Below are 24870 nucleotides of genomic sequence, written 5' to 3'. Positions count from 1 at the left end.
CCATCCCGCGTTTTAACTCTATCATTAATTAAGGAGGGCTGAAAACCAAAATCTGCACCGTGCGGTCAAGACTTCCCCGTGCTTTGATCCATGTGGAAAATTCCTTTGATCCTGCAGCACACTGGCACCACGGGACACCCGTTTGCCAGATCTGTCCAGGGAACACGGCTGAACATCAGATCTTTTTCTTCCTGGGAGGCAGAAGCCGGAATAGAAACCGGCTCTGCTGCTGCTCAGATGGGTTTTCTGGGGTGAAGAGGGAAAGGTATTTCTGAGAGCTGATTTAATTCACTTCAGGTTTCAGAGACCTCAAGACCCCATGGGAAAAAAAAATAATTCCTTTGCAATCCATTAAATGGCATTATACAAATCACTTTAAGGACAGCGATGCCTCCTCCTGAACACTCGGTGACACAAAAGGGGCAGTTTGGTGTAAAAATCCAAATTTTTTTGGACCTAAAGAAGATGCAGGAGCAAACCCCAAAATTTCCAATGTTTTGCGACGCTGGATATTCCCAATTAACTGTGATAAATCCTCTCTAACAGCCTCTTCCCATTTCCAGAGCCTGCCTGAGTCAGAACATATGGAAAACTCAGCCCATGGAGCTGGAGGATGGTACCAAACAGATTTCTCCCAAACCCATCTGAGGGTTTCTTTTTCCCCATCGCCCCTGGAACAGAACAGTGAGCGGGGAAAGCTCTCGCAGGAGTGATGGTGATGGAGTTCCCAGTGCGGTCCCCAGGCTGGAACTGCACATCTGCAGCGCCTCAAACGCAGCTGCCCCATTAGCTCAGATTTACAGGGGGTCCTTCCTGGGTTTTTCCTGCTCCTGTTTCTTAAAGAAAAAAGGAATTCTACGTGTTCTCGGCAGGAATTTACAATTCATGTTCTTTTAACAGCTCTCCTCCCCCAGGCTGGGAGAAGGAACTAAATCCAGAGCCTGCGCTGGCACAAAGCGATCTTCCCAACACCTCCTGCCTCTTCCCTCACGGAATTCCACTCCACCTTCCTGCTTGCAAAGACCCTGGACTTCTGTGGTCTCACCCACCGAGAGTCCTGCGATACTGATAAACTATAACACAAAATAATAAATATATAAATTATATCTATCGTAAAGGATGCATTTATAATACATTGTATTGGGGGGGCATTATCACATTATGGGGTGATTTGTCTGGTTTAGACCCAGAGCTCTGAGGGATGAGGTGCCTGTGCAGGCTCTTGGGGTCACTAAGGACTGGGGGAGTAGAAGGAAAGTTGGCCGCAAGTGGCTCTGTTTCTGTCTCTGGGACATCTCTGAATTCTCTGCTGGGTTTGGGGTGCTTTGGGGTCTTTTTTTCCCTTGGCTTGTTTGTTTTTTAAAGGTGGCCGATGTAATTAATATAAGATAAATTGGTTCAAGCTTAGAACCAAACTGTTGTCAAAAACCAGCACATGCAGAACCCCGAGATGGAAAAGAAATGGGGCACAAAGGCCATGAAGGGATTTAATCCCTCACAGCCGCCCACCCCCACCAAATCTGCGCTCCAGAGTTCTGTTTAATTAGCTACTGAAAGAATTAAAATATCTGAGGCCTAAATCCTGCAGCCTCCCTCCCCAAATCCTCGAGGATTTTGGCCTCTGCACTCAACTGAGGTGAAGCTTTGGCTGCAGTCCCTGCTGCCACAGAGGAGCTGCAGCTCAGATGATATCTTATTTATTTATTTATTTTATTCATGTTATTCATTGCCCTCAGCCTTGGAGCTCTGGTTCAGAGCAGGGAAAACAGGATGTTCATCATTATCTTCCTGACAGAACACAAATTTCATGCCTCTTTTTGTCCGGTAGAAAGGGCTGCACGCAGAGCCAAGGAAAACAAGGAATATGTCCTCTGCCACATGAGTTTGAGTGGCTTTAGGGTGGCCTTTAGGGACAGAGCCTTGAACCCCAGAGCTGTGAGAGGGACCACAAATCCCGGTCAAGGAGCAGCAAGACAAGACAGGAGAAGGGAAAAGCATGAAGTTACTGCCCAAAAATTGTTGTTGTGCAGCTCCATATTAGTTTTAAGTCTAAATGAATCACCTCAGAGCAGGTTTTGAACTTGGGTTTTTGATATGGATTAAAGAGAAACCCGAGTCAAGAGCGGGTGTTAATGACAATTAAAGTGCATTGGAATAGAAATAATTAATGACTGTGCAGGGGGAACGCCTCATCTCCCTCCTGCTCCCCATCTTTGAGTTCCCCCAATTCCCACTCAAATAACTTCCAAAATCTGAGAATCATGGAATCATGGAAAGGACCTTAAAGTTCATCCAGTTCCAACCCCCAGACACCTTCCACTATCCCAGGTGGCTCCAAGCCCCATCCAGCCTGGCCTTGGACACTGCCAGGGATGGGGCAGCCACAGCTTCCCTGGGATCTGGGATTCCATCCCAGCCCCTCCCAGGGGACAATTCCTTCCCAATATCCCATCTACTCCGTCTCAGGTTGAAGCCATTCCCCCTGTCCTGCTCTGTGTGCTCAGGTCCCCTGAGTTTTGCTGTTGGCAACAGCTCCAGGGTTATTCCTGTGTTCTGTGATTCGATCTGAGGCAGAGCCCTGCAATGTTAATACAATATCTGCCATCATTTCCCACACAGCAAATGAGAGTCAGCCCAGCTCTCGGCAAGACAAATCTCTTTTGTTGCTGTCATGCACATTATTCGACTCTCTCCCACTTAAGACAGATGCTTTTGTGCTGGTGTGTGCTCTGAGTTTGTAAATGTTCATCTTTTTAGTGATGTTTGCCTGATAACAGAACGATGGAATAAAACAGAATCTGCGGTGAAATCAATGGAATGGGAGCTCCAACAGGCACCGGAACGTGCAGAAACAATGCTCTGGCCAATAGCTCCAGTCAGCAATGAGGAATTGTATCCAGGACACGTTTGGGGAGGTAAACACGTTGACTTGCTCCTTCAGCTCCCCAAATGTACCTCGTTTGTCATCGGAGCCGCTCCAGAGCTTTGGCGTTGGCACTCCAGGACTCTCCATGCCAATGATGATTTCTATCCCCAGCCATGGGCTGCTCCAGTGCCACTTTCAGAGCAGGTTTTAGGGAAATGAAAGAAACTTTTGTGTCTCTTCATCTAAAAGAGGTAAATACAGCTGAACTCATCCCACAGGTATTGGCTGCTGCTTCAAAAGCAGCAAGAATTCTCCCTGAGTTGGGGACAGGCAGGAAATCGATTCCCTTCCACATAAATCCCCTTCATGGAATTCCCTGCTGGACTATCACTGTTCCTCTGCTCACTTCAAATGGCATCCTGGTTCCCTTCAAACCAACAGCAAAACTTCTCGGGTGCCTGATTTTGATTCATGCCTGGCTCCTCCATGCCCAGGGAACACACCCAGGTAAAGCTTTCAAAGGGGAAGGAGCTTCTGATGGAATCCTGAAATGAAAGGAGGTGGGAAGGATGTGAGGGAGGTAAACAACCTTCCCCAGGAGCAACAGGAGCACTGAAAAGTGAAATCTGAGCTGCAGCCTGAGGAGAGACAGCAGCGGAAAGCAGGGATCCAGGGATCCAGGTACAGCCTCAGTGCCAGCTTAGCCTGTTCCTGATGTTGGGATTATTGGAGACATCAATCCATGGAAATCTCTGCCTCAAACATGCAGGCAAAACTACCCATAAAGTCACTAATGTTGGAAAAGACCTCCCAGATCACCAGATCCAGGGATGAATCAGCCGAACACAAATGCAGGTGTGACCCACAGCCCCCAAAGTGCTGAGGAAACACAGAAAGCAGCTTTTATGTCACCAGGATCCCAAAATAAGGGAGCAGCCAGGGCACAGGGGACACCACCACTCACAAACCTTTGGGCTGGAAGGGTCACCTCAGGGTCACCGACAGGATCCGTGAGGGAACATCTGTCCCATCACAGCCAGGAAATCATTATCCAGAATTAACCATCACACCTGCTTGGAGCAAAGGTGCATCCAGCCTTTTTCCTGCCCCCCTTCTCCCCAAGTGAAATAAACCCATGCTGCAGCGCACTGCGATTCCCAATAGCTCTGCCTGCCTCGGAAGGAACACAGAGGATTCCGACAGTAACCGTGTCCCTGGGAAAACGTGTCCTGCCAGCACCTCCCTCCTCGGTACAGCCAGGAGGGTCCAGGCTCGAGTTCCTCTTGATTCCTGCTCTGGGAATCTCACAGGCAAATTTCAAAGCATTAGCATTCAAAGGATTTTCAAACTCTTGAATTTAATTGGAAATTGGGAATTAGACAACCAGCCCAGAGAGCTGAGTGCCACGTGCAGGTGTTCCTTGGACACGTCCAGGAATGGGGACTCCAAACCTCCCTGGACAGCCCCTTCCTACCCCTGCCATGAAGAAATTCCTCCTGATGGCCAACCTGATCCCTTAAATCTAATTGGGAATAAGGAAATGATCATTCCTGATGGAATATCGATGCAGTGTGACACCATCCTGAGGTGACATGTGCCAGGCAGGAAGAGCCATCACCTTTGTGAGGTGAAATACTTGGGAATAAGCCAAAGGAAAAGGACAGAGTGGACACAGGGATGAGCCAGGGACAGCCAGAACCTCAGGAAACTTCCAGGCTCAGCTCACAGGTACTGGGAAGAGCCACAGCTCTATTAAGGTGTATCCAGCTCCAGGATATTCTCCTATCCATGTAAATATTTGTGTGTTTTGATAAAGAAAATGCTTATTTTAAACTTATCTCAGTGTCCTTTAACAATATTTACAGAAGGGAAGGATTTAAATAAATAAACACATTAAAAATTTGAAGAAATGCAGTTTCAGGTCCCTGAAATTCAAGCAGGATCTCTCTCCCTAGATGTAACAATGTTCATCCTCCTCAGTTTCGAACAGAATGAAACTCCTGCTTTGCTTTCTGTCTGTCCCCACCACAAATTCCATTATTCCACTAAAACTCCAAGCTCCATCCCCTGAAGCACTGGATAAAATTAAAATCTATTGTTATTATGGCTGATTGAAAAATAGAACTTTGGCTGTGCAGAGAATTTGGATTTGTTTTTGCATTTGCCATTGTTTGCCATAGATCCAAACCAAAGGAAGCAAATACTCGATGGAACGAGAAGTTCAGCACAAATCCATTGAGAATTCCAGAAGGATTTCAGTTCCCATGAGCCTCTCAAGCTGCAGGTCAGGAAACCCTGGGCCTCCACTTCTTCCAGCGATGTCCCACCACCTCCTGGGACTTGCTTTTCCTTCCCTATTGTCACCGCATGTTTTTATGTGCTTATTTCATTCTCCAACCGTCTTTGGGAAGGGGAGGGATCAAAACCATTTTAAAAATGCTGGTTTAGGGAAAAGGAGGTTGTAGTAAGGTGGGGGTCGGGCTCTGCTCCCGAACAGGGAACAGGGACAGGAGGAGAGGGAACGGCCTCAGGCTGGGCCAGGGGAGGCTCAGGGTGGACAGCAGCGGGAATTTCCTCATGGAAAGGGTGGCCAGGCCTTGGCAGGGGCTGCCCAGGGAGGTTTGGAGTGCCCATCCCTGGAGGTGCCCCAGGAACTCCTGGAGGTGGCACTCAGGGCTCTGGGCTGGGGACAAGGTGGGCATCGGGCACAGCTGGGACTCGGTGACCTTGGAGGGCTTTTCCAACCTAAATCATTCAGTGATTCTGGGATTCTACAGGAGGAGAATCGGCAGGAATTGACTCAGCCCCAGGGCAGCCGGGCTGATGAGTGACAGGTAATGAGTACATGAGGCTTCTGCTTAATTATTAACCCTTGATTGCCTGACCTGCCAGATAAACAAAGTTCAAAAGTGCTAAAACTCCTGACGATTGTAAGACAATTGTAATCAAAGGGCTCGCACTCCAAAGTCCCAGAAACTCTTCTGAAGATGCTGCCATGACACCCTGAACACGTCAGCCCCCTCCAATTAAGACATCCTTACAAACACTTCTTAAGCCCAAAGGTGTCACCTCATTTGCATCTTTATGAGCCTAATGAGGGAATGGAGCAGACAGACGGATGCTGGTGTTTGTCTGTTCATGGGGAAGGGCAGCAGCTTTCCCTGAGCTCACAGCCTGGGGAGTTTTGGTTGTCCCAGAATGAGGCCACTCAGGCCAGCGCTGTCCTGGCCACCCTTGGAGCTCTCGGGCCAGCTCCCAAATTCCAACATCCCCTCCGAGCATCCTGGTGATGACAAAGCTGCTCTTCAAGCAAATTCCAGGGAAATGAAGCATCCCGCTCTCTAATTTTCCACCAAATCCACGGCGTAAGAGACCCCGAGACGGGCAAAAACCCACAAGACAATTTAGGGGCAGGAAGTTTTAGACTAATTGGAAGAAGTGAGACATGGGCCAGTCTGGTTTTCTCCCCAGCCAGATTTACTTTTCAACATAAAAATAAAATATTAAATTAAAACAGTGTTGATTTGAAACTATTGGAAAACAAGGCTGGGAAAGCCAGTAAAATGTGCAGCCTCCAAGCCTCCGTTCCAGGTGCTTGGCACCTCTCCGACAGACCTCAGGACTCTTTGTTTTTCCACGTGCTCAGCACAAAATTTGCAAAGCTGTCCTTAAGAAAGGAACCTGGGATAAAATAGCAAAGCAAGCATAGGAATCCTAACACCGAACCTTTCACAAATGATTGCAAAGCCCTGAATTTGGGATGACAATGAGTCCGTGAGCTTGGATCATTCCAGGACTCCTTGCTGAGCTCCCTCTGTTAATTAAAGACCTTCAGAGCTGCGTTTGCAGCCGGCCAGCACAGACAGCTCTGATGAACTTTCCATCCTCTGAGGTCTTTAGGGCAGGAAAAGAAAGCAACACATTTGCAATGAAAGTTTAAACACCCACAGAAGGGAGATTAAACGTGTCCTTCCGAGCACGCTGAGGCTGTGTCATCCTTTTCCAGGTGCAGAGGGAATTCCTGGACATCAGGTGAGGCTGTTCTCTCACCTCTGCTGGCTTTAAAGCCAGGAATAAAAGCTTGGCCCAAACCTGGGAATGCCAGGATAACCTCACCAGGGGAAGGGCTTCCACCTTTGCTGGTGTCTGTTGGAATAAACAATGTACCTGTTCAGAGGAGCATAAAATCACAGCTCTTCCTGCTGCCCATTCCTTCCCCTTCTGTGTCAAGTGCTTGGAGATTCTTTCTTTCCCTGACAAAAAGTCCCACTTGTTTGGGAACAAGCCCTGACCTCAATTCCATGCTCTATCCCAGAACTGCTGCAACTTTGGGCCAACAAATCTCATTTTTCTGGCTCTCATCCCATCAAAAGCAACCAGGACTTGGATCCTGAGCCACCATTCTGATTCATCCCTTGTTTTTCCTGAACTTCAGCTCATCAGAGCCTCACAGACAAACCAACAAATAAAAAAAAACCCCACAAAAAAGTACAAAATAGGTGAAGATTACTCCAAAACCAGTTTGTCTAAGCAGACGTGAACCACTGAGCAAGATCATCCCCTTTGTGCCGCTCCCACAGTGAGAACTCCTCTGTTCCCAAGTAATTTGTAAACCAGGCAGGGGAAGGAAATAAGGAGAGAAAAATGAGTTTTGTTACTCCCACTTTTGTTTTTAATATAAGGGTTAAACAATTCAAAGAGAACCAGACTCAAATGAATCCCCAAACCCAGGAATTGCAGACATCCCAAATTTCAGCTGTTTAGAGACATTAACTTAATATTTCAGTAAGACAGGATAGGAAAAATAAGCCTGGATATGATGTTCTCCTTTTTCCCACATAATTCAGGGCGCTGCCATGAATTTTCTTCAAAAGCCCAACTTTTTCGGGAGCTCTCCTTAGCGCCCACGCCAGGTGTGTACCGTGGGGAATTTCCGTATCTGCAGAGAGGAACGAGCACGATCCCTCTCTGTGGAAACCGACAGCTGGTCAGAAGCTTCACCGACATCGATTTGGGTGCAATTGCTCTTTGCCCTTGAGAATTCAGCTTGCACCCGTGAGAACTTCAACATCAACAGAAGCAAGAAACCAAAACAAGAGGAGAGAACACGCAGCTGGCCGAGGGATGTTGGTTTTAGCTTCGATTTGTTTTCTTGTGGGTGGTGGTTGCAACCTACCAGTAAGTGTTAAGACGTGTTAATGTAGAAGCCTATGAGGACACAGCACCATATAAACAGAGACTTTGTCGAATAAAATGTCTTTTCTGTCCTTTTGCCTTCTGACGGAGTTGGCGTGCGTTATTCCTGAGTGTCGCACCCCCCTCAGCTGCGACACCTCCCATCTCCCTGCCAGGGAAATGAAGCAGCATCCATTTCTTTAATTTAGCTTTGTCAGGAGCAGCCCTTTGTGATATCCCTGGGATCATCTGGAGACTGCTCCTGGGAGGAAGGAGCCTGTGCATCCCTGGGTACGTGAGAATTCGGGGTGGTTTTCATTTGTCAGTAATTAGCAGGCACTTGGATTCGATGGCTGCAAGGAGCACAAAACCACCACAGAGCAAACTGAGGTTTAGACAGGCCTGGAGAGTCTGTGCCAAAGCTGGGGCTCAGATCTCCAATATCCCATTTCCTGGGAAATCTGGCAGCAGGTTATAAACTGTGCTCAATCCTAAAAATATTTATCAATTGACCAATCATTTGTTAGGCTTTGGTTGTCAGGGAAACAGACGTTTAGGGACATCATCTTCAGGGACACGGAGCCAGAGCAGCTGGGATTGGGATGTAGGAGAGCAGCAGCCCCAGCCCCAGGGCAGCACCACCCTGGCCCACCCGGAGTCTCCAGGGAATCTCCCCCACACCAGGACCCTCCATTCCCAGCCACAGCTCCCATAACATCCCCTTGTGTCCCCAGAGGCCCGTGGGCTGATTTCTCTGTCTCACTGCTTGGTTTTTGTCATCAAGTCTCACTCTTTGGGCCACTAAACAGCAAATCTTCCACCCCCAACCCCCAGAGAAATTGGCCAAAAGATGCCCTGGCTCTGAATTATGGGATTAGAATCAAAGAATCATAAAAATCACAGAACGGTTTGGGTTGGAAGGGACCTTAAAACTCATCCAGTTCCAGCCCCTTGCCACAGGCAGGGGGATTCCAGGCATCATTCCTTGGGCTTGGGAGAGGAAACTGCCCAGGAACAGGACTTCTGCCCCAGCATCACTTACCAGACCCTTCGTGCACAAAAGCCACCTTGAGGATTGATTAATGCCTTTTTGCTTGGGAATTCTTTGAAGATCAGCCAGCCAAGCACACCTAGATGGGCTGAACATGGATCCTGCAGTCAGAGCTGACAAATTCTTATCCGAGACATGAGTGCTCCTCCTTTATTTCCTCAGTAAAACCTTTTAACAGTTCTTTTTTCATGGAACACCACTAAAACCGCTACAGGGACCAATTCTGGAAGCACATTCCAGGCAGGTATTTATAAATTCCCCGCTTTTGACAAAAAGTGGCATTTTCTGGATCCTCCCTGCACCGCACACAACCCCCCCGGTTGCTGTGGTTCCCTGCAGGATGCTGTGCCCACCGCAGTGACCCCGGAGCTTTCCCAGACTAACAGACTGCATTTAGCCCCTATTTGTGTTTCCACCTCCTCTTCCCTAAAAGAGAGGAGCAAAAATGCCAGGGGAGGGAATGAGAGACTCCCTTGCAGCTCTTCCCCTCAGCCTTCTGCTCCATCTGCGGCCGCCCCAGGAGATGACTGGGGGAATTTTTAGAGTGTGGCTTTGAGCAGCAGACCAAAATCCGAGCAACTGTTAACAAAAAGTGTGAATATGGCAGACAGGAGAGGAGTTCCATAAGGAATGTTCTTCTAGGGGTGTTTTCTGTCAAGGGAGAGCCTTGTTTCACCCAAGGGAATGTTTCAGATCCGGAGACTTCCGGCTCCCTCAGAGCAGTGCGGACAGAGCAGCCACGAGAGACAGCAAGAGGAGTGAAAATAATTTACCAGATGAGAAACTCATCTTTTCCCTCATGAACCGAGGCTGGCTTAAACTCAAAGAATGAAACTTTATATCATAAATCATCGTATCATGGAGTGGTTTGGGTTGGAAGGGACCTCAGAGCTCATCCAGCTCCAACCATGGGCATCCAGTTCCCTGCCATGGGCTGGGAAGTGTCCACTTCAACCTGGAAATCGTTTCCAAAATATCAACAGACATTCCGTAAAATGCCTGCACATATTCCATAAAATGCCTGCACATATTCCATAAAACACCTGCACATATTCCATAGAACACCTGCATATATTCCATAGAATGCCTGCACATATTCCATAGAACACCTGCATATATTCCATAGAACACCTGCACATATTCCATAGAACGCCTGCACATATTCCGTAGAATACTTGCACATATTTTCCAAAATATCTTTACATAACTTGAAAGCTTCACCCAATCCATTTTCCACTGTTCCTGCCCAGCTCTCTTTAAAGCCAGGAAATCTCAGCCCGTGGACATCTCGTGACAATGACTCCCCCAGATTTATTTCTCCCAATGAAGAAAAGTATTTTTGTCTGATTTTTTTGCTTCCCATCTTTCAGTTTCACTATCTCCTAATTTCTGAGCAGACAGAGGAGAAGCTCCAAATAACTCTGCTTGAAATCAGCCATTATTGAGAATTCTTTAATCACGCCTCATCTCAGTCATCTCTTTTCCAAGATTAAACACTTCCAACCTCCCTCATGCTCCCGAAAATGCTGGGAAAGCAGCAACAATTAAGCAGCAAATCTGAATACAGAGACATTTGCAGAAGAAGCAGTGACAGAGTGCACTTCCCTCCTGGTACAAATTCATCTGTGGATAGATGTCTCTACATATAGATGGAGAGACATCTGTGTAATACAGAGACACATACACAGGTTTTCACGAAATTAAATTCCAATACAACCGCCTGGAATGGATTTACTTGTCATGGGGTTTGGGTTTTTATTCCTTCCCCCTGCATCCATTTCTCTTCCCACCACTTTGCTCCTTCTCTTGGTAACAATTTTATAGAGTTATTAAGGTTGGAAAAGCCTCCAAGGCATCCAACCATTAACTCACGCTCAGGGCAGCGAGGGGAGGCAAAGCCCCTGTACTTCGGGGCCTGACTCACCTGAGCCGGGAGGTAAATGGAGACAAGAGAAGTCCCAAAATAAAGAACAGTTCCAAGATAAAGAACAGCCCCAAACCAGCACTGGGGCTTGGAACTGGGTGGTCTCTAAGGTCCCTCCCAACCCATTCAGGGATTCTGGGATCAAACAACTGCAGGAATTGATGGCTCAGAATCCCAAGGACACCTTTTACTCCCACTGTGGCTGAGGTGGGATCAGCTACAGCCACACCTGGGAATATTTTGCAAACAGATTCACGACAGGAAAGGGGTGGGGAGAAAGCAAAATATGTCGGATAAATTCTTCTCAATGAATAATTCCTCCAGCTCTGACAGCAATGCATAATTGCAGCCCGTGATTATGTGTTAGTTGTGGGTACTAATTAGTTAATGTTTGTACAGCTCCTGGAAGATGTAATGTGCTCAAGCATTATCATTAACTAAGCGGAGCGTTCGGGTTTAAATTCTTGTTACCATAACTCAGAGCAGGATCACCCACACCCTCTCAGATCAGTTGAACATGGTATCTACTGATCTCTTGTCAGGGAGGAAAATTCACAAATTAGGGCCTGCGAGGACGCACCGCGAGCTCCTCGCTGCTGAGCAGATTAAAAGGAGAGGATTTATTGCCAGTTTAGAAGATCCTGCTTTGAAACCGAGGCAGGACTGACACACTCAGGTGGCAGCAGCTGAAGTTTACCAGGTAAGATCAGTCAGGTTCTTGATTTGATGGAAAATCAGAAGCCTCTCTGGGCTTCAGAGGGTTGCTCAGCACCTCTGAACACCAGGATAACACAGTCCCGAAGCCGTGGAGGCGCCTTGTATCAATGTTAATTAGATCAGAACAGTCAAAAGCCACTGGGTACATCTGTACTTGCCCAAACCTGATCAACTTAGTGCTTCACTACTGCAGAAAGGAAGAAAAAAATACCCCAAACTCAAAAATCCTTTGATACTCAAAGCTTCAGTATGTGCCTCTGAGGCTCAGAAAGCAAGCATTCTGAGAACCGATAAGAAGGGCTTTTAATTGAATCCCATCTCCACTCTGCACAGACAAATGTGACTTGGCCATGAACAGCAGAGGTTAACGAGCTCCGAAGCCTCACTGCTGTTTTCCCCTCAGCTGGGAAGGCAGCAGGGGATGCTGGTGGAAATTCTCCCTGTCAGAGCAGCTCACTCTCGTTTGGAGGGCGGTGTTGGGACTTGGAGCTGTCAGACAGCCCAAAGGACATTAATGCCCCCAAACCCATCTGCACTGCTCTGCTAAAAGAAAGGAGGATTATTTTTCATGAGGAGATTCATCAAAACCTGTCTGGGTTGCTTTTAAGACTTTCAACATTTGCATTTTTTAATAGTTCTGGGCTGCAGGTAAATGATCCATGAAAGAGGATGTCGAGCACGTCCTTTTTCTTTGCCACAGAAAATCCTTGTGAGACTCCTCTGCAAAGGGCAAACCTGGGGGCTGCTGCCTCTGGAACCTCTCCAGGAGCATCCAGGGGTCTGCACCTCACAGGAGCCTTTGCCACACGCGAGGAACTCTCTGTGCACCAGGGAAATGTCTATGAAAGGTACATTACATATATTTCACACTAAATGGTTTGTTAAAACCTCCCAGAGTGGTTTCTTGCAGGGTTGTGGGCTGTGTTTCTGAAGTCAGAAGCAGATTCACCCCACAGCTGCAATCACACAGTCCCCGACAGTTTATTTGTGTCCATCACTGCTCCTGGCAGGTGCTGGAATGAACATCCCTGATCCAGTGCAGTGTGGAAATGAAAACCGAGTATTTTGTGCTGCATTGAGGCATTGCTGTAAATCTCCTGTATCGGGAGTCTGCTGGGACTCCACGGACTTCTCCCAGGGTGAGTTTTTAAGTGTGTGTGAAAGGGAGAGAAGGGAGGGGCAGGTCGTGCTCTCTACCTTCCCTGTCCCAGCCCCGTCCCATCCCTGTCCCATCTCTGTCCCATCCCTGTCCCAGCCCTGCCCCATCCCTGTCCCTGCCCTGTCCCATCCCTCTCCCATCTCTCTCCCAGCCCTGTCCCATCCCTGTCCCACCCCTGTTCCATCCCTGTCCCATCCCTGTCCCAGCCCTGTCCCAGCCCTGTCCCATCCCTGTCCCATCTCTGTCCCAGCCCTGTCCCAGCCCTGTCCCATCTCTGTCCCAGCCCTTTCCCATGAGGGAACAGCTGCAAACCCCCGGAGTGGGTTTGGGTTGGAGTTTTGAGCTCCCTCCTGGCCTGCTGGCAGCTGTCCCTGCCCGTGCCTGGGCCGGAGCTGGATGGTCTCTGAAGTCCTTTGCAACCCCGGCCGTTCTGTGCAGGAATTTAGAAGTTAATTGCTGTTCCGTTCATTTAAAGCAGCAGGGCACAGCCACCGGGATGAACTTCAGAGTCCAAACGACTCCTTCACCTCGGCCAATTCCTCTGTGTTACTCAGGTCCATTTGTGAGCAGATCCCAGCTGTAAAAATCAGGGATCTGGAGAGCACGACCCAGAAATTCATTTACAAACCCATTCATTCCTGTGATCCCTCTCATCGAGGTGCCTCATTTGAGGGGGCATCACCAGCCTTGCACTCCCTGTTATCCCTCAAAAAAGGCCCGAATTTGGAGGAAAAACCAGAGCTGCCACCCCAGCTGGGAATGGGGATGGTGAGGGCAGGGATTGCACAGGGAGAGCAGAGACCTGAACCCAGCACACCCCAAAAATCCTAAATTATTTCAGTAGAAACTCGCTTCCCTCCTTCTCCACACACATCCAGCAAGGCTCAGTAATCCCTAGCAGAGACTATAACACAAAATTAATTAGCTGTTTAATTAGTTATCGTTTTAGGAGCGAAATCCCTGCACAGTCGCACACAAACACACGGATTTCACTGTGCCAGAGCCAGCTCAGCCCACAGCCCCGAGCCACAGCTGCTTCCAGAGTTAAACAGGACTAGCCCAGAGTGCCTCCAAGGGGGTTTCTCCCATTGGAACTTCACCCTGGACCACCCATCCCACAATTCAGTCAGGGAAACGCCCCCCAGGCAGTGACAGTGACAAGGAAATTCTGTGGGAAAAAGGGAATAATGCAAAATAAGCTCATAAATGAGGAACAAAAAGATTGAGAAGAGGTGGGAGAATCTCTGCTCTTCCAGAAATGCTGATGGGAAATGCAGGAGGACACTTGGACAATCAATCCCTCCTTGCTGCAGCGAGTCCGTACCTCAGCCAAACAAATGATGCTCTGATCGTTATTTGGCATTTTTGTATTTGCAGACTTGGTTAAAATGTAGAATATATTGATATATGAGCAATTCCAGCAGCCATGATTCACAGCTTTTGAAATCCAGGACAAAATTCCATCGCTGTGTGGAAGGGAGAACTCCTTCCTTTTGCCTTTCAGGGAGAGGCAGGATTGTGACATGGAGAGGAGGGGGTTTCCAAACTAACAAATACTGGAGAATGCAGCACAAATGTCTGTGAGAGCAGCTCAGTCATGGCCTAAATGCGGAACCAGCTCCAACTGCACAGCCCGAAGAAAAGATTCCCTCAGGAAGTGCCAGTCCCAGCTGGGAATTCCTCAGGAATTCCACACAGCAATCCACAGGTTCTCTGCTACTTCTGACTTTTACAACTCTCCACCTTTTTTTTTATTACCTGCTTGAAATGCTCTCTCAACACATCAGCCTTCTCCAATCCACTCCATGCTCCAATTTTCCTCCCCAGAAGTCCAGGAATTCCCCAACTTTCGCTCCCACAGGAGCAGTTCATTTCCAGACTGAGACCTTTGAATCCCTGCAGGATTTCCCTGCAGGAAAACATCAATTTTCAGGCTGCCCTGGAGCCCTTTCTTGCAGCGGTTTCAGGCGTCAAACTGGTTAAAAAAAACCATGCAGGGTGTGCAAAGGACTGGTTAAATGAATGTGTGGAGCACAGGACACCGAGGCTCTCAGGCTGATTCGGCTGATGGAGATAACTTCCAGTCTCTGCAGGAGCCACCACATAAAGCACAGAAAGCCACTAAAATGCCCACATTCCTGTCTTTGAGCACATGGCCTGTCTTTCTCCAAGAATTTTTCATTAAAGCTATATATTTCCTATAGAACGAACTGCTTTTTTTTTTTAAACTGATTTTTTTAGAAACAGATTTTTTTAGAAACAGATTTTTTTTCCCTAGAAGTTGACGCCCTCCAGGCAGGACTCGAGTGCAGCCTGTCAGCCCTGAGAGTGTCCATCGGACACACAAATATTTCCATGGTTGCCTTGCTTGTGCACACTTGGCTGGGTCAATAAGCAATTTCCCCACGTGTGGGATATCCAGGAGCTGTGACAGGCAGCAGATGGTTTATTCCAGCTGCAATCCGCTTCAGCGCCTTACAACACAAGTAACAACAGGAGGAATAAACAGAAGGAATTTTCTGTCTTGACCAAAAAATGCTCTTTGCTTAATTCTTCTTGTGCACCAAGACAGCCACCAGTAACACCAGTCAGGGGCAGGGAGAGTTTAGAGACGAGGGCAGCCAGAATTCCATGCAGGGAATTCCATGCTCGTGTTCCCCTTGCATGAGATGCGCCTCATTCCGGGTCAGCCCTCTGCCAGCTGACCCAGCCAGAGGAAAGATGTGTTTATTTATGTGTTCAAAGTGAAATAAACCCCACAGGGAACCCAAAGTACAAGTGCCACCCTGAGTTTTTGCTGGTTTTCCTTAATTTTTCTCCTTAATTTTCCTTGGAACAGTCCCTTATTCAAGAGCTTCTTAGCGGGGTTTCTCTGGTGCCTTTTCCTTGCCCTGCTGAGGGAGTCCTGGCTAGATAATTCCCATTCCTCACCTCTGGAAGCCAGGGAGCATCCCAGGCTCCCAGGCCGAGGGGCAGGACAGCCCCATCCCAAAGTACTGGGCTGTCCAAAGGGACCATGGGAAAAGGGGAAAGGGGAAGGGGGAAAGGGGAAAGGGAGGGAGGGAGGGAGGGAGGGAGGCAGGAAGGAAGGAAGGAAGGAAGGAAGGAAGGAAGGAAGGAAGGAAGGAAGGAAGGAAGGAAGGAAGGAAGGAAGGAATTCGGAAGGAAGGAATTTGGAAGGAAGGAAGGAAGGAAGGAATTTGGAAGGAAGGAAGGAAGGAAGGAATTCGGAAGGAAGGAATTCGAAGGAAGGAAGGAAGGAAGGAAGGAAGGAAGGAAGGAAGGAAGGAAGGAAGGAAGGAAGGAAGGAAGGAAGGAAGGAAGGAAGGAAGGAAAGAACCCTTGGCTGAAGGAACTCTCAAAGGAACAACGCTGCTTCCCAATTTTATGCTTTTTCTCTTTAAGTACAAGCAGAAAAGCTCACAATTCTTGCTGGAAATGATCAAAACCCCTCAAGTTTTCTCTTAGGTTTGAAAGCAGAGGTGAGGCCTCAGCTGGAAGTGCAGACAGAGCTGGGAAGGGAATTCCCTCTCCATTTCTGGATGACACGAGGAGTTTTTAAGAAAAGCCAGGAGCAGCTGCTTGCACACGTTGGAATAAAGTCCAAGAGCTTGGGCCAAGCATTCCATGGTTGATTCCTTTGCCTGTCACCGAGGAGGGACTCGGATAAACTGCACCCAGGGCTGGGATGTGCCTGGATGCAGCACACGGGTTCTTTGTGAGGGGAATGGAGTGTTCCAGACAGACCTCCCCTCTCCGCTGCCACCAGACAGGTACAGCAGCTGTGCCACCTCTCCACCCAGCATTCCAAACCCCAGCTGCAGGGAATAATTGAGTTCTTAATTCCTGGGATGGCTGTCAGAGCTGCCCAAGTGCTGCTTCTACAGTGGGTTAATCCTGCAGGGATTATTCCTTTTGTTGTGATCCCAGTGCTCTGGGTGCAACACAAACAGGGAAAACCATCCACCCTTTCCCATCCTTTTCCATCCTTTCCATCCATCCTTTAAGAAATTACCTGAGTATTTTAAAGTGTTTTCCACGTAGGCTGGGACACCACAGAGCACGGACCCTTCCCAGCTTTGTGCAGCTGGGTTTAAACTGACACTGGAGGTAAGATCTGGGCTCCAGAGGCAGAGGCTCCTGGCTCTCAGATGTTCCCCAGGCCCAGTGTCCTGGGCTGTCCAGGGCTTTGTGGGGCTGGGGATGCTCCAGGTGGGCTCCTCAGCCCCACTGATGAAAGGTTTTAGCACCCACCCCACAACCTGGGCATTCGCATGTTCAGTGGGGAGGGGATGGTGTAGGTTAAGGACGGTCGGAGACGAGAGATCTCTGAAGTCAGATCTTGGGACACATGGGGTTTATTGCAAAGGGCGTGGGTATAGGGGCACTGCTCAGAGCTGCCAGACTCAGCTCGGAGCAGGCCCAAGAGAGCAAGAGAGTGAGTGGGTAAGAGAGAAAGAGAGAGAGAGCGTAAGAGCAAAGAGAGTGAAGAAGAAGTAGTAAGAGAGTCTGAAGTCCTGGTTACAATACAATAATCATCTTCTGTACTGAATATTCTAATTGTCACCTAACCAATCTAATACAAGATACAAATCCTATAGCATTTACATACAGCCTATAAGAGTTCTTCTATTACCATTGAGTGTTACATCTTAACTTCTAAAAACTACTCTTTGGACCCCTTCTGCTGAGCTAGTAGGGTCTGCTCTGACCCTTGACCTGCCTGCAAGCAGAGGGTATTGTTCCATCAAGAGGGGATTACCTTCAGTCGGCCATACCCATTGTTTTTCCAGTTGTTCAGTAACTAAGACTTGGTAATTTCAAAAGTGGCTTTCATTTCGATGTCGCTTATAGTTTTCATATTCCCAAAATCTTTTGTCAGGCAATCATATTTATAAGGATTTCCCGTTTCATCTTCCCCAACAGGATGGCCCTGACAGGCTCTGGGAGAGGGGACGAGACTTTTCCACTGGGGAAACACTCACAGAACCATGGAATATCCTGAGCCACAAAGGACCCAGTAGGATCTTCAAGTCTAAGTCCTGACCCCCTGCAGGAGCTCGACAACAACCAGACCAGTACCATTCCCTGCCTGATTCCCTGTGACTGCTCCGTGAGTGGACCACACAGAGCTCAGCACCACAGGCCTGGTGAAATGGGTCACACCCTCCCTGCCAGCATCACAAAGAGCTTTTCAAGGTCTTCCTGCAGGTTGGAATGGAGGATGGCCCACCCCAGTTTTCATTTCTAGGCTTCATTTCCATAAATATTCCCTGTGTCCCATTTCTGCCCTTGCACATGTACAAAAATCTAGAATTTTGTGGTGAGCCTGCTCTAAAGCAGCTCCAGTGAAGGGCAAGAGTGTGTCCCTCCTGAATTCCTCATACCCAGATGTCCTGGATGAGATTCTATTCCAGAGGACAAAATTTTCTGGTAAATTTGGTACAAAGTGAGTTCTAAAATGGGAATCAGACTGGAGGTCCTGGTTATCTGCTTGGCTTAAGGAAAAACAGTTTAAACTGGGTAAGTCCTGGTTCTGCTGTGTGGTTGAGGGTGTTACAGAGTTTATTGGCTCCAATGGGATTCACTACATGAGAAAGAAGATTATAAAACTCAAATTTATAGGCCAAAGGTCGTCTGGTTTTTGGCACAAGTGGAAGAAGTTGTGGAAAAAACACAGAAATCTTCCAGCCTGGGGACTTTGAAAGGAAAGGAAGGATTCTGCAGATGGAAGACCTGAGAGCCCCTTGCAGGGCCTAAAGGGGCTCCAGGAGAGCTGGAGAGGGACTGGGGACAAGGCATGGACGGACAGGACACAGGGAATGGCTTCCCACTGCCAGAGGGCAGGGATGGATGGGATTTTGGGAAGGAATTCCTCCCTGGGAGGGTGGGGAGGGGCTGGGCTGGAATTCCCAGAGGAGCTGTGGCTGCCCCTGAATCCCTGGAAGTGCCCAAGGCCAGGCTGGAGCAGCCTGGGACAGTGGCAGGGGTGGCACTGGGTGGGGCTTTAAGGATCTTCCAACCCAAACCATCCCAGGCCAGAGGACGGCTCCTGAGCCCAGGACACGGTGACACAAAGCCAGGCTCTGCTGATGCCCAGCTCACTGGAGCAGGGACATTCCCAAGTGTGACACAGCCTCTGGAACAGGCACTCCGACTCAGCAGAGCCTCTCTGCTCCACCCTCCAATAAATACAAATGATTGTTATGGAAAGCAAAAATAGGAGGAAAACGATGATCAGACCTTTTATGAATAAAGTGATTTTTTGCTAGAAAATTTAAGATTGCCTCGTAAAACACGAGGAGGGAAATATCACTTCAAAGTGCCTTTGGAAAAGATAAAATGGACAGAGCAGCAGCCTCTGTAAGGATCCTTCCCGTAAAGAAACCTGGCAAGTTCAAGGACCTTCCCTGAAGAAATCAGCTGAGGCTCAGAGGTGGGGAAAAAACACCTGCCAATGAAACAGGGGGAGGGAGGATAGAAAAGCTTCAGATAAAGCATCAAATGGATGAAGGGATGGAAATAAATGAAATAAAAAGATGAGAATTGCCTCTTGGCAGGGAGACAGGTGGCACGGAGAGCTCTGTTTGATATTCCTGCTGCCGTCTGATTCCAAGCTGAGGATGAAACAGTCCCAAGCAAAGGCTTTCCAGAGGAAACAAAGCAATCCTTACATCCACATAATCAGCAGTCAGCACAGGGAGAGGGGAGAGAGAAAATGCCCACCTGAAAGAAGGGAAATACTGCAGAGCTCTGAAACAAAGGCAGAGCTGATGCCCAGGGACACCTCGCCATGAGCAGGGCTCCCCGTGGGACCCCAGTGTATCAACAGCGATTCAGGGAAGGAAAACAGAGAGGAAAGAGGATTTTTTTTTTTTTGCTACTCCTCTTTTTGGAAGGTTTGAAAAGCCTCTGGAATTCACAGGACAAGGGGCGCGTGTTATCTGGGAGCAGCACATCCTTCCTGACGCAGCCCCTGGATCTCCTCTGGAACTCGGCCGCTCACAGCTGGGGAATTTTGGAATAACTCCTCCACCTGCATCGTTTCTGCCACTGAAGGAAACACCAGAGGGTTTGTTCCATCTGGACAGGAGGGACGGGTTTGCAGTGGCTCCAGGTTCTACCATTCCCCGTGGAGATCCAGCCTCCCACACTTGCCTTCCCCACGCCGATTTATGACCTCTGCCACGGTTTTGTGCAGAGAACAATGAGATATCCACAGATTTCAGAGTGGTTTGCACAGTGTGAGGCTCCAACAGCCCAAGCTGCCACTCCCACCTCTCTTCTCCAGGATAAATAAAATCTCCTTGGTTTGAAGGTGCTCCAAAGAGTAACTTTACAACTCATAGTAAGGCAAGTTTGTTAATGTACAGGGATCCCCTTGTGACTGTTCTGACTCCAAGGTAACTCAAACCACACCACTCCTGTGTTTAAAAAGTCTGGAATAACATAAAACATCCAAACTGAGACCTCTGCACCAGAGCTGCCTTTTCAAACACCAGCCCCGGGCTGGGACTGGCCCAGAGGTCCCACATCCCCCACTTTCCATCTCAGCATCCAAAAGGAACGACTCCAGCTCACGTTTTGTTCCCTGAATGGCTCATCCTGATGCCCCTGAAGGAGGGAAGTGTTTCTGTCGAGTCCTCCCTCCTTTTCTGAGGGCTTTATTTGCTTTCTGACTGCAGCTGGTGCCAGGCAGCTTGTAAACAGCTCTCCAGAATTAATAAAAAATAATACACGCCGTGAGAAATGATCAGCAATCACATGTGACCTCTTATTATGTGCTTATCCTGCTTTAAAATTCATCAGTGTTTAACCAGTACTTCTTAAACCACTTACAAAATGTGCACACAGCCACTAATTAATTGCTGCTTTAGGTTTCAGTCGAGGCCAGCCCCTACCTTGTCTTACCTGGCCACCAGGTCAAGACGAAAAATAACACCCAGAAGGGGATTGTGAAAACTATAAAATTTTTAAAAAGGGGTATGGGGAAGGTTATGGGCTTTGTATGGGGGTTTTATTATTTGTTTTATTTCCTTTGGCCTGAATTCAATTGAATGCTGCTGGTTTGGGTTAATACCTGATAATTACTTAAAACAGTGAACATGGAATAGTTAAATTGCTCAAAGGCTTTGCCTTTTTTTGAATATTAAAGATTGAACCTGTCCTGGCACCCCCCCAGTGAAGGAGGGATTTAACACTCCCTGGAAATGAAGAGAAATCAGTTCCATTTTTTCACCTGACACTTTTTCAAAGGGAATAATAATTTTTTTCCCTTTTTGGATCTTGGTTTTTCTCCTTAGTGGTGATTTAACCTGCTGTTCTAGCTCAAGCTAAGAGATAGACTTCAGGTGAGGATTTAGTTTATAGTAATGTTCTGTCTCTGAAGGATCCATCCTCAGGTGGGACCAGGAAAAGGAATTTTATCCGCTGCTGGGAGGAAGGATGCAGAGAGAACTCAGCATATTCAGCTCCTTCTTCAGCAGCCCTGGCCAAAACTGTTACGGATTTGTTTAAAGTGGAAAAAAGCATTTCCTAGTCAGGAATCATCCACAGTGAACGTCCAGCCCTGGGAACACTGCAGGGATGTGGCTGGGTGGGTTTTCCTGGGAACAAGCACCTTCAGTTTGCAGCTTTGAGTTTTAATGAGGGTGTCAAGAACGCAGGATGTTTCTGGAAAAAGAGATGTTCTCAAAACAAGATGTTCACAAAACCTGTCTTTTTGTTGGCCTGCAGTGACTTCATAAATCCCCTCACTCTTCTGACGTCAGCTTCACCTTCAGCAGCTTCTCGTCCCAAATTAACAGGAGAAATAATTGCAGGACTCCTCGAGGCCTTTAACAACTCCCTGTAAGCAGGAATTTGTTCATTCTGCAGGATAGGACAGGCCTGGGGGCTTTGACAAACACCTCCCCTTTTTCCTCACTCAACTGCCCAAATCCTGAATTTACAGAAGCTCTTGAATTGACTTATTCCAGAATAACCCTGACCCTTCCAGAGCCCATTTTTTAGTGGATACGGAGTTAAATATTCATCATTACATCCCCACTGGAGCAGGAGACTAAAAGTAAGACTACAAAATTCCATGTGGGTGAGGCCAAAACCCTCCCATGTCTGGCGCCTGGGTGGTGAAAAAAATCTTTTCTTCAGGCTGTTTTTGGACAGTTGATATTTAATAATCTGTTAAATTGCTCTGAATGAGAAAGGAAACAACTTCCAGAATTCCCACCAATCTGAGAATGTAATAACATGATATCGAGCTTGGTTCACAGTGATTTGTGCATGAATGAGGTTTTTGGTGACTTCCAGCTTCACGGGACCATGGATTGCACCACTTTAAAGGGTATTTAAAGGGTACTTGGCCTTAAATGGTATTTCATAGCATGAAAAACATCCATATTTTTAATGCTATCCCCTCCAGATTGTGGTCAGTTTTCCATGGAGAGAAATGTGGGGATGTCACAGACTCACAAAGGGTGTCTGGTTCCTTCTTTTGGACTAAGACAGCTGGCACAGCAAGTCCATGAAGGGAAAACCTGGGAATAACTCCCATGTGGAGCAAGGCAGGACCACAAGTCACAGATGGAGCCAAAACAGATTGAAAGGAGCAGGAGAAGTAGAGCCAAGGTGGGAATTTCTTAGCAGCACCTGGGATAAATGTCTGCTTTCCTGGAACGGTTCTGTTCAATGCAATTCCATTGAGGGGCAGGGGTGGGGCCGTTTCCACGTGCAAATCTCCACGTGGGTCCCTGCGGGTTTGTGGCCACGGAGTGGGGAACACACGCAGCTCTCCCGAGCCACAAATTAAACCCCAGATTTGTCCTCCTCCCAGATGAGGTTAATGCCACGCTGGAGAAAGGAATGATTTTAACAGCTGGACGAGTTATTTCGTGCTGTGGAGGTTATTAACCTTTGGAACAAATTATCAGGGAAGTGGAGTTTGCTCTGTGCGTCCTCAAGTGACTCTCTGGAGGCACCGTTTAGTGCGAAGAAATTATTGGCGGTGGGAACGGCGTAATTTGTCAGGTTGGGTGGCCCTCGAAAGACAAGGAGGTAAAGCAGGGGGGGAAGTGCCTCTGCCCCACCTCAATTTTTTATACAGAATCAGGGAATCCTGGAATGGTTTGGGTTGGGAAGGACTGTAAAGCCCATCCAGTTCCATTGCCCTGCGATGGGCAGGGACACCTTCATTACACCGATATGTTCATGAGACTCAGGGCAAAATACCAGGGAAATATGAAATTTTCCCCTACTCTTTCCTCATCACCTCCATGGAAAACTCACTGAGGCAACATTAATTCCAGTCCGTCACCTTTTACAGCAAAGCAGCGGCATCTAGACCTCGGTCTCGAAAATTAATAGAATAAATTTGGGAGCTAATCATAAATAGAGGGAGGTTAATCAATTCCTCAGATTGTTGAGGCTTTATACACACTGGGACTCTTAATATATTCAACAAAGCAATGGCACCAAAGGAAATACCCATAGATTTTGTTTTCAAATAAAAATTTCTCGTAATTCAAAATCGCCAGTGGGCTCCTTCCTTCCCTGATTTGTACAATTTGTGTTCCCTCTGCAGAGAAACCACACTCTGCCTTCATCTCCCTTCACAAGTGACATTGATGTGGCTTTTAAAGCCAGCAGCCCAATGTGTGATTTAGAGGCTCTGAGAAAGAAAATTATAATTCTGGGGGAAGAAATGGCTGCGAAATTTCCATTGGAGTCGTGCGGTTTCACTCCGGGACGAGGCAGCACCTGAGTGGCTGTAAGTCAGTCTCTGCTGCATCTGAATATAGGATAGACTTTTAAAAGCACTAAACAGCCTTGTGCTAATGCCTCCCCAAGACAAAGCAGAGCTCTTCAGGCTGGCTTTTATGGCAGGAACAAAACAGGCGCGGCTGGGGGCCCTGGAGGCTCCAGACAATACCTTTCCCTTTCATGCTGCAGCAGCAGCCAAACCCCAACCCTGTTCCAGAGCCCCCACAGAGGCAGCGGTGAAAGGCAGGGCACCCCAGTAAGTGGAGGGGAGGGCAGGGACAACGAGACAGGAGGGATTTCAAAGCTTCGAGGGCTGGTTGCAGCGCTTAGGTTCTAATGAAAGTCAACGTGACCTTGCTTTGCTTTCTTCTTGTGAAGCGCAACAGGTGGTGATGAAGAGATCTTTGCCTGCTCTCAATAAATTACAGCACAGTTTACAACAGTTCCCAAATCCTGTGGCCGCATCCTGGATCCTCCTGCCTTCCGAATTCACAAGGAGGAGGGACACCCTCCAGTCTTGGAAAGAAGGGTTGGGTTTCCTGGGTAGAAACTTTCTCCAACACGAGGAAACGGCCTCAGGTTGCACCAAGGGAGGGTGAGGTTGGATATCGGAGGAAATTTCTTCCCCAAAAGGGTTTTCAGGCATTGAACACGGGCAGTGGTGGAGTCTGCATCCCCAGTGGGATTTAAAATCTGTGTGGATGTGGGACTTGGGGATGTGATCAGTGGTGGCCTTGGCAGTGGACTTGATGATTTTAGAGAGTTTTTCCAACCTAAACAATTCCATTTTAATTTCCAACCTTTTTGATTCCAAAATTCTGTACATCCTTGAATCTTGCAGAACCCTGGATTGTGCTAATCAGCAGGACACATCCCAGCACTCCAGAGCTCAAGGAGCTGGTGTGGTTTCCTTGGATAATTGGAAGAGGAAGGAGGATCCAGAGCAGCAGCCCAAGCTCTAGCCTGAGGCTCTTCTGCAAATTAGAGCTGTAAACAGCTGCAGACCCACATTAAAGGGGAGCAGAGCCCAAGAGCCCAGCGGGACCGTGCACAATGCCAGCCTGAGGGTGCTCCCATTCCCGTCCTTCTTGCCTCTTCCCACATGCTCAGGACAGAGCTGCTCTGAAGCTGGGAAAGATCTAAAGTGAAGCAGAGATGAGTACAAAGTTTTGTTCACCTTCAGTGTTTGTAGCATTTTCTTTTCCATCCTCTGAACTGTA

The 24870-nt window shown here is 47.9% G+C and overlaps 1 protein-coding gene across 4 annotated transcripts in view; it reads right to left on the bottom strand.

Annotated features, from left to right (window-relative positions):
• Positions 1-24870, bottom strand: part of LRRTM4 (leucine rich repeat transmembrane neuronal 4) — a 196332-nt gene that overhangs the window by 157966 nt on the left and 13496 nt on the right. The window contains exon 3 of one of the 4 annotated variants that reach the window (XM_039564277.1): positions 7570-9180. The exons of the other annotated variants lie outside the window; for them this stretch is intronic. Within the exon in view, the coding sequence (XP_039420211.1) occupies positions 9172-9180 (9 nt within the window). The 3' untranslated portion in view covers positions 7570-9171. Of the gene's footprint in view, positions 1-7569; positions 9181-24870 lie in introns of those variants that run through there. 4 annotated transcript variants of the gene reach the window in all.

Source organism: Corvus cornix, chromosome 22 (genome assembly GCF_000738735.6).
Source record: "Corvus cornix cornix isolate S_Up_H32 chromosome 22, ASM73873v5, whole genome shotgun sequence".
NCBI lineage: Eukaryota > Metazoa > Chordata > Aves > Passeriformes > Corvidae > Corvus > Corvus cornix.
The sequence above is the reverse complement of the archived record's forward strand: the minus strand, read 5'-3'. Positions and strand labels throughout refer to the sequence as shown.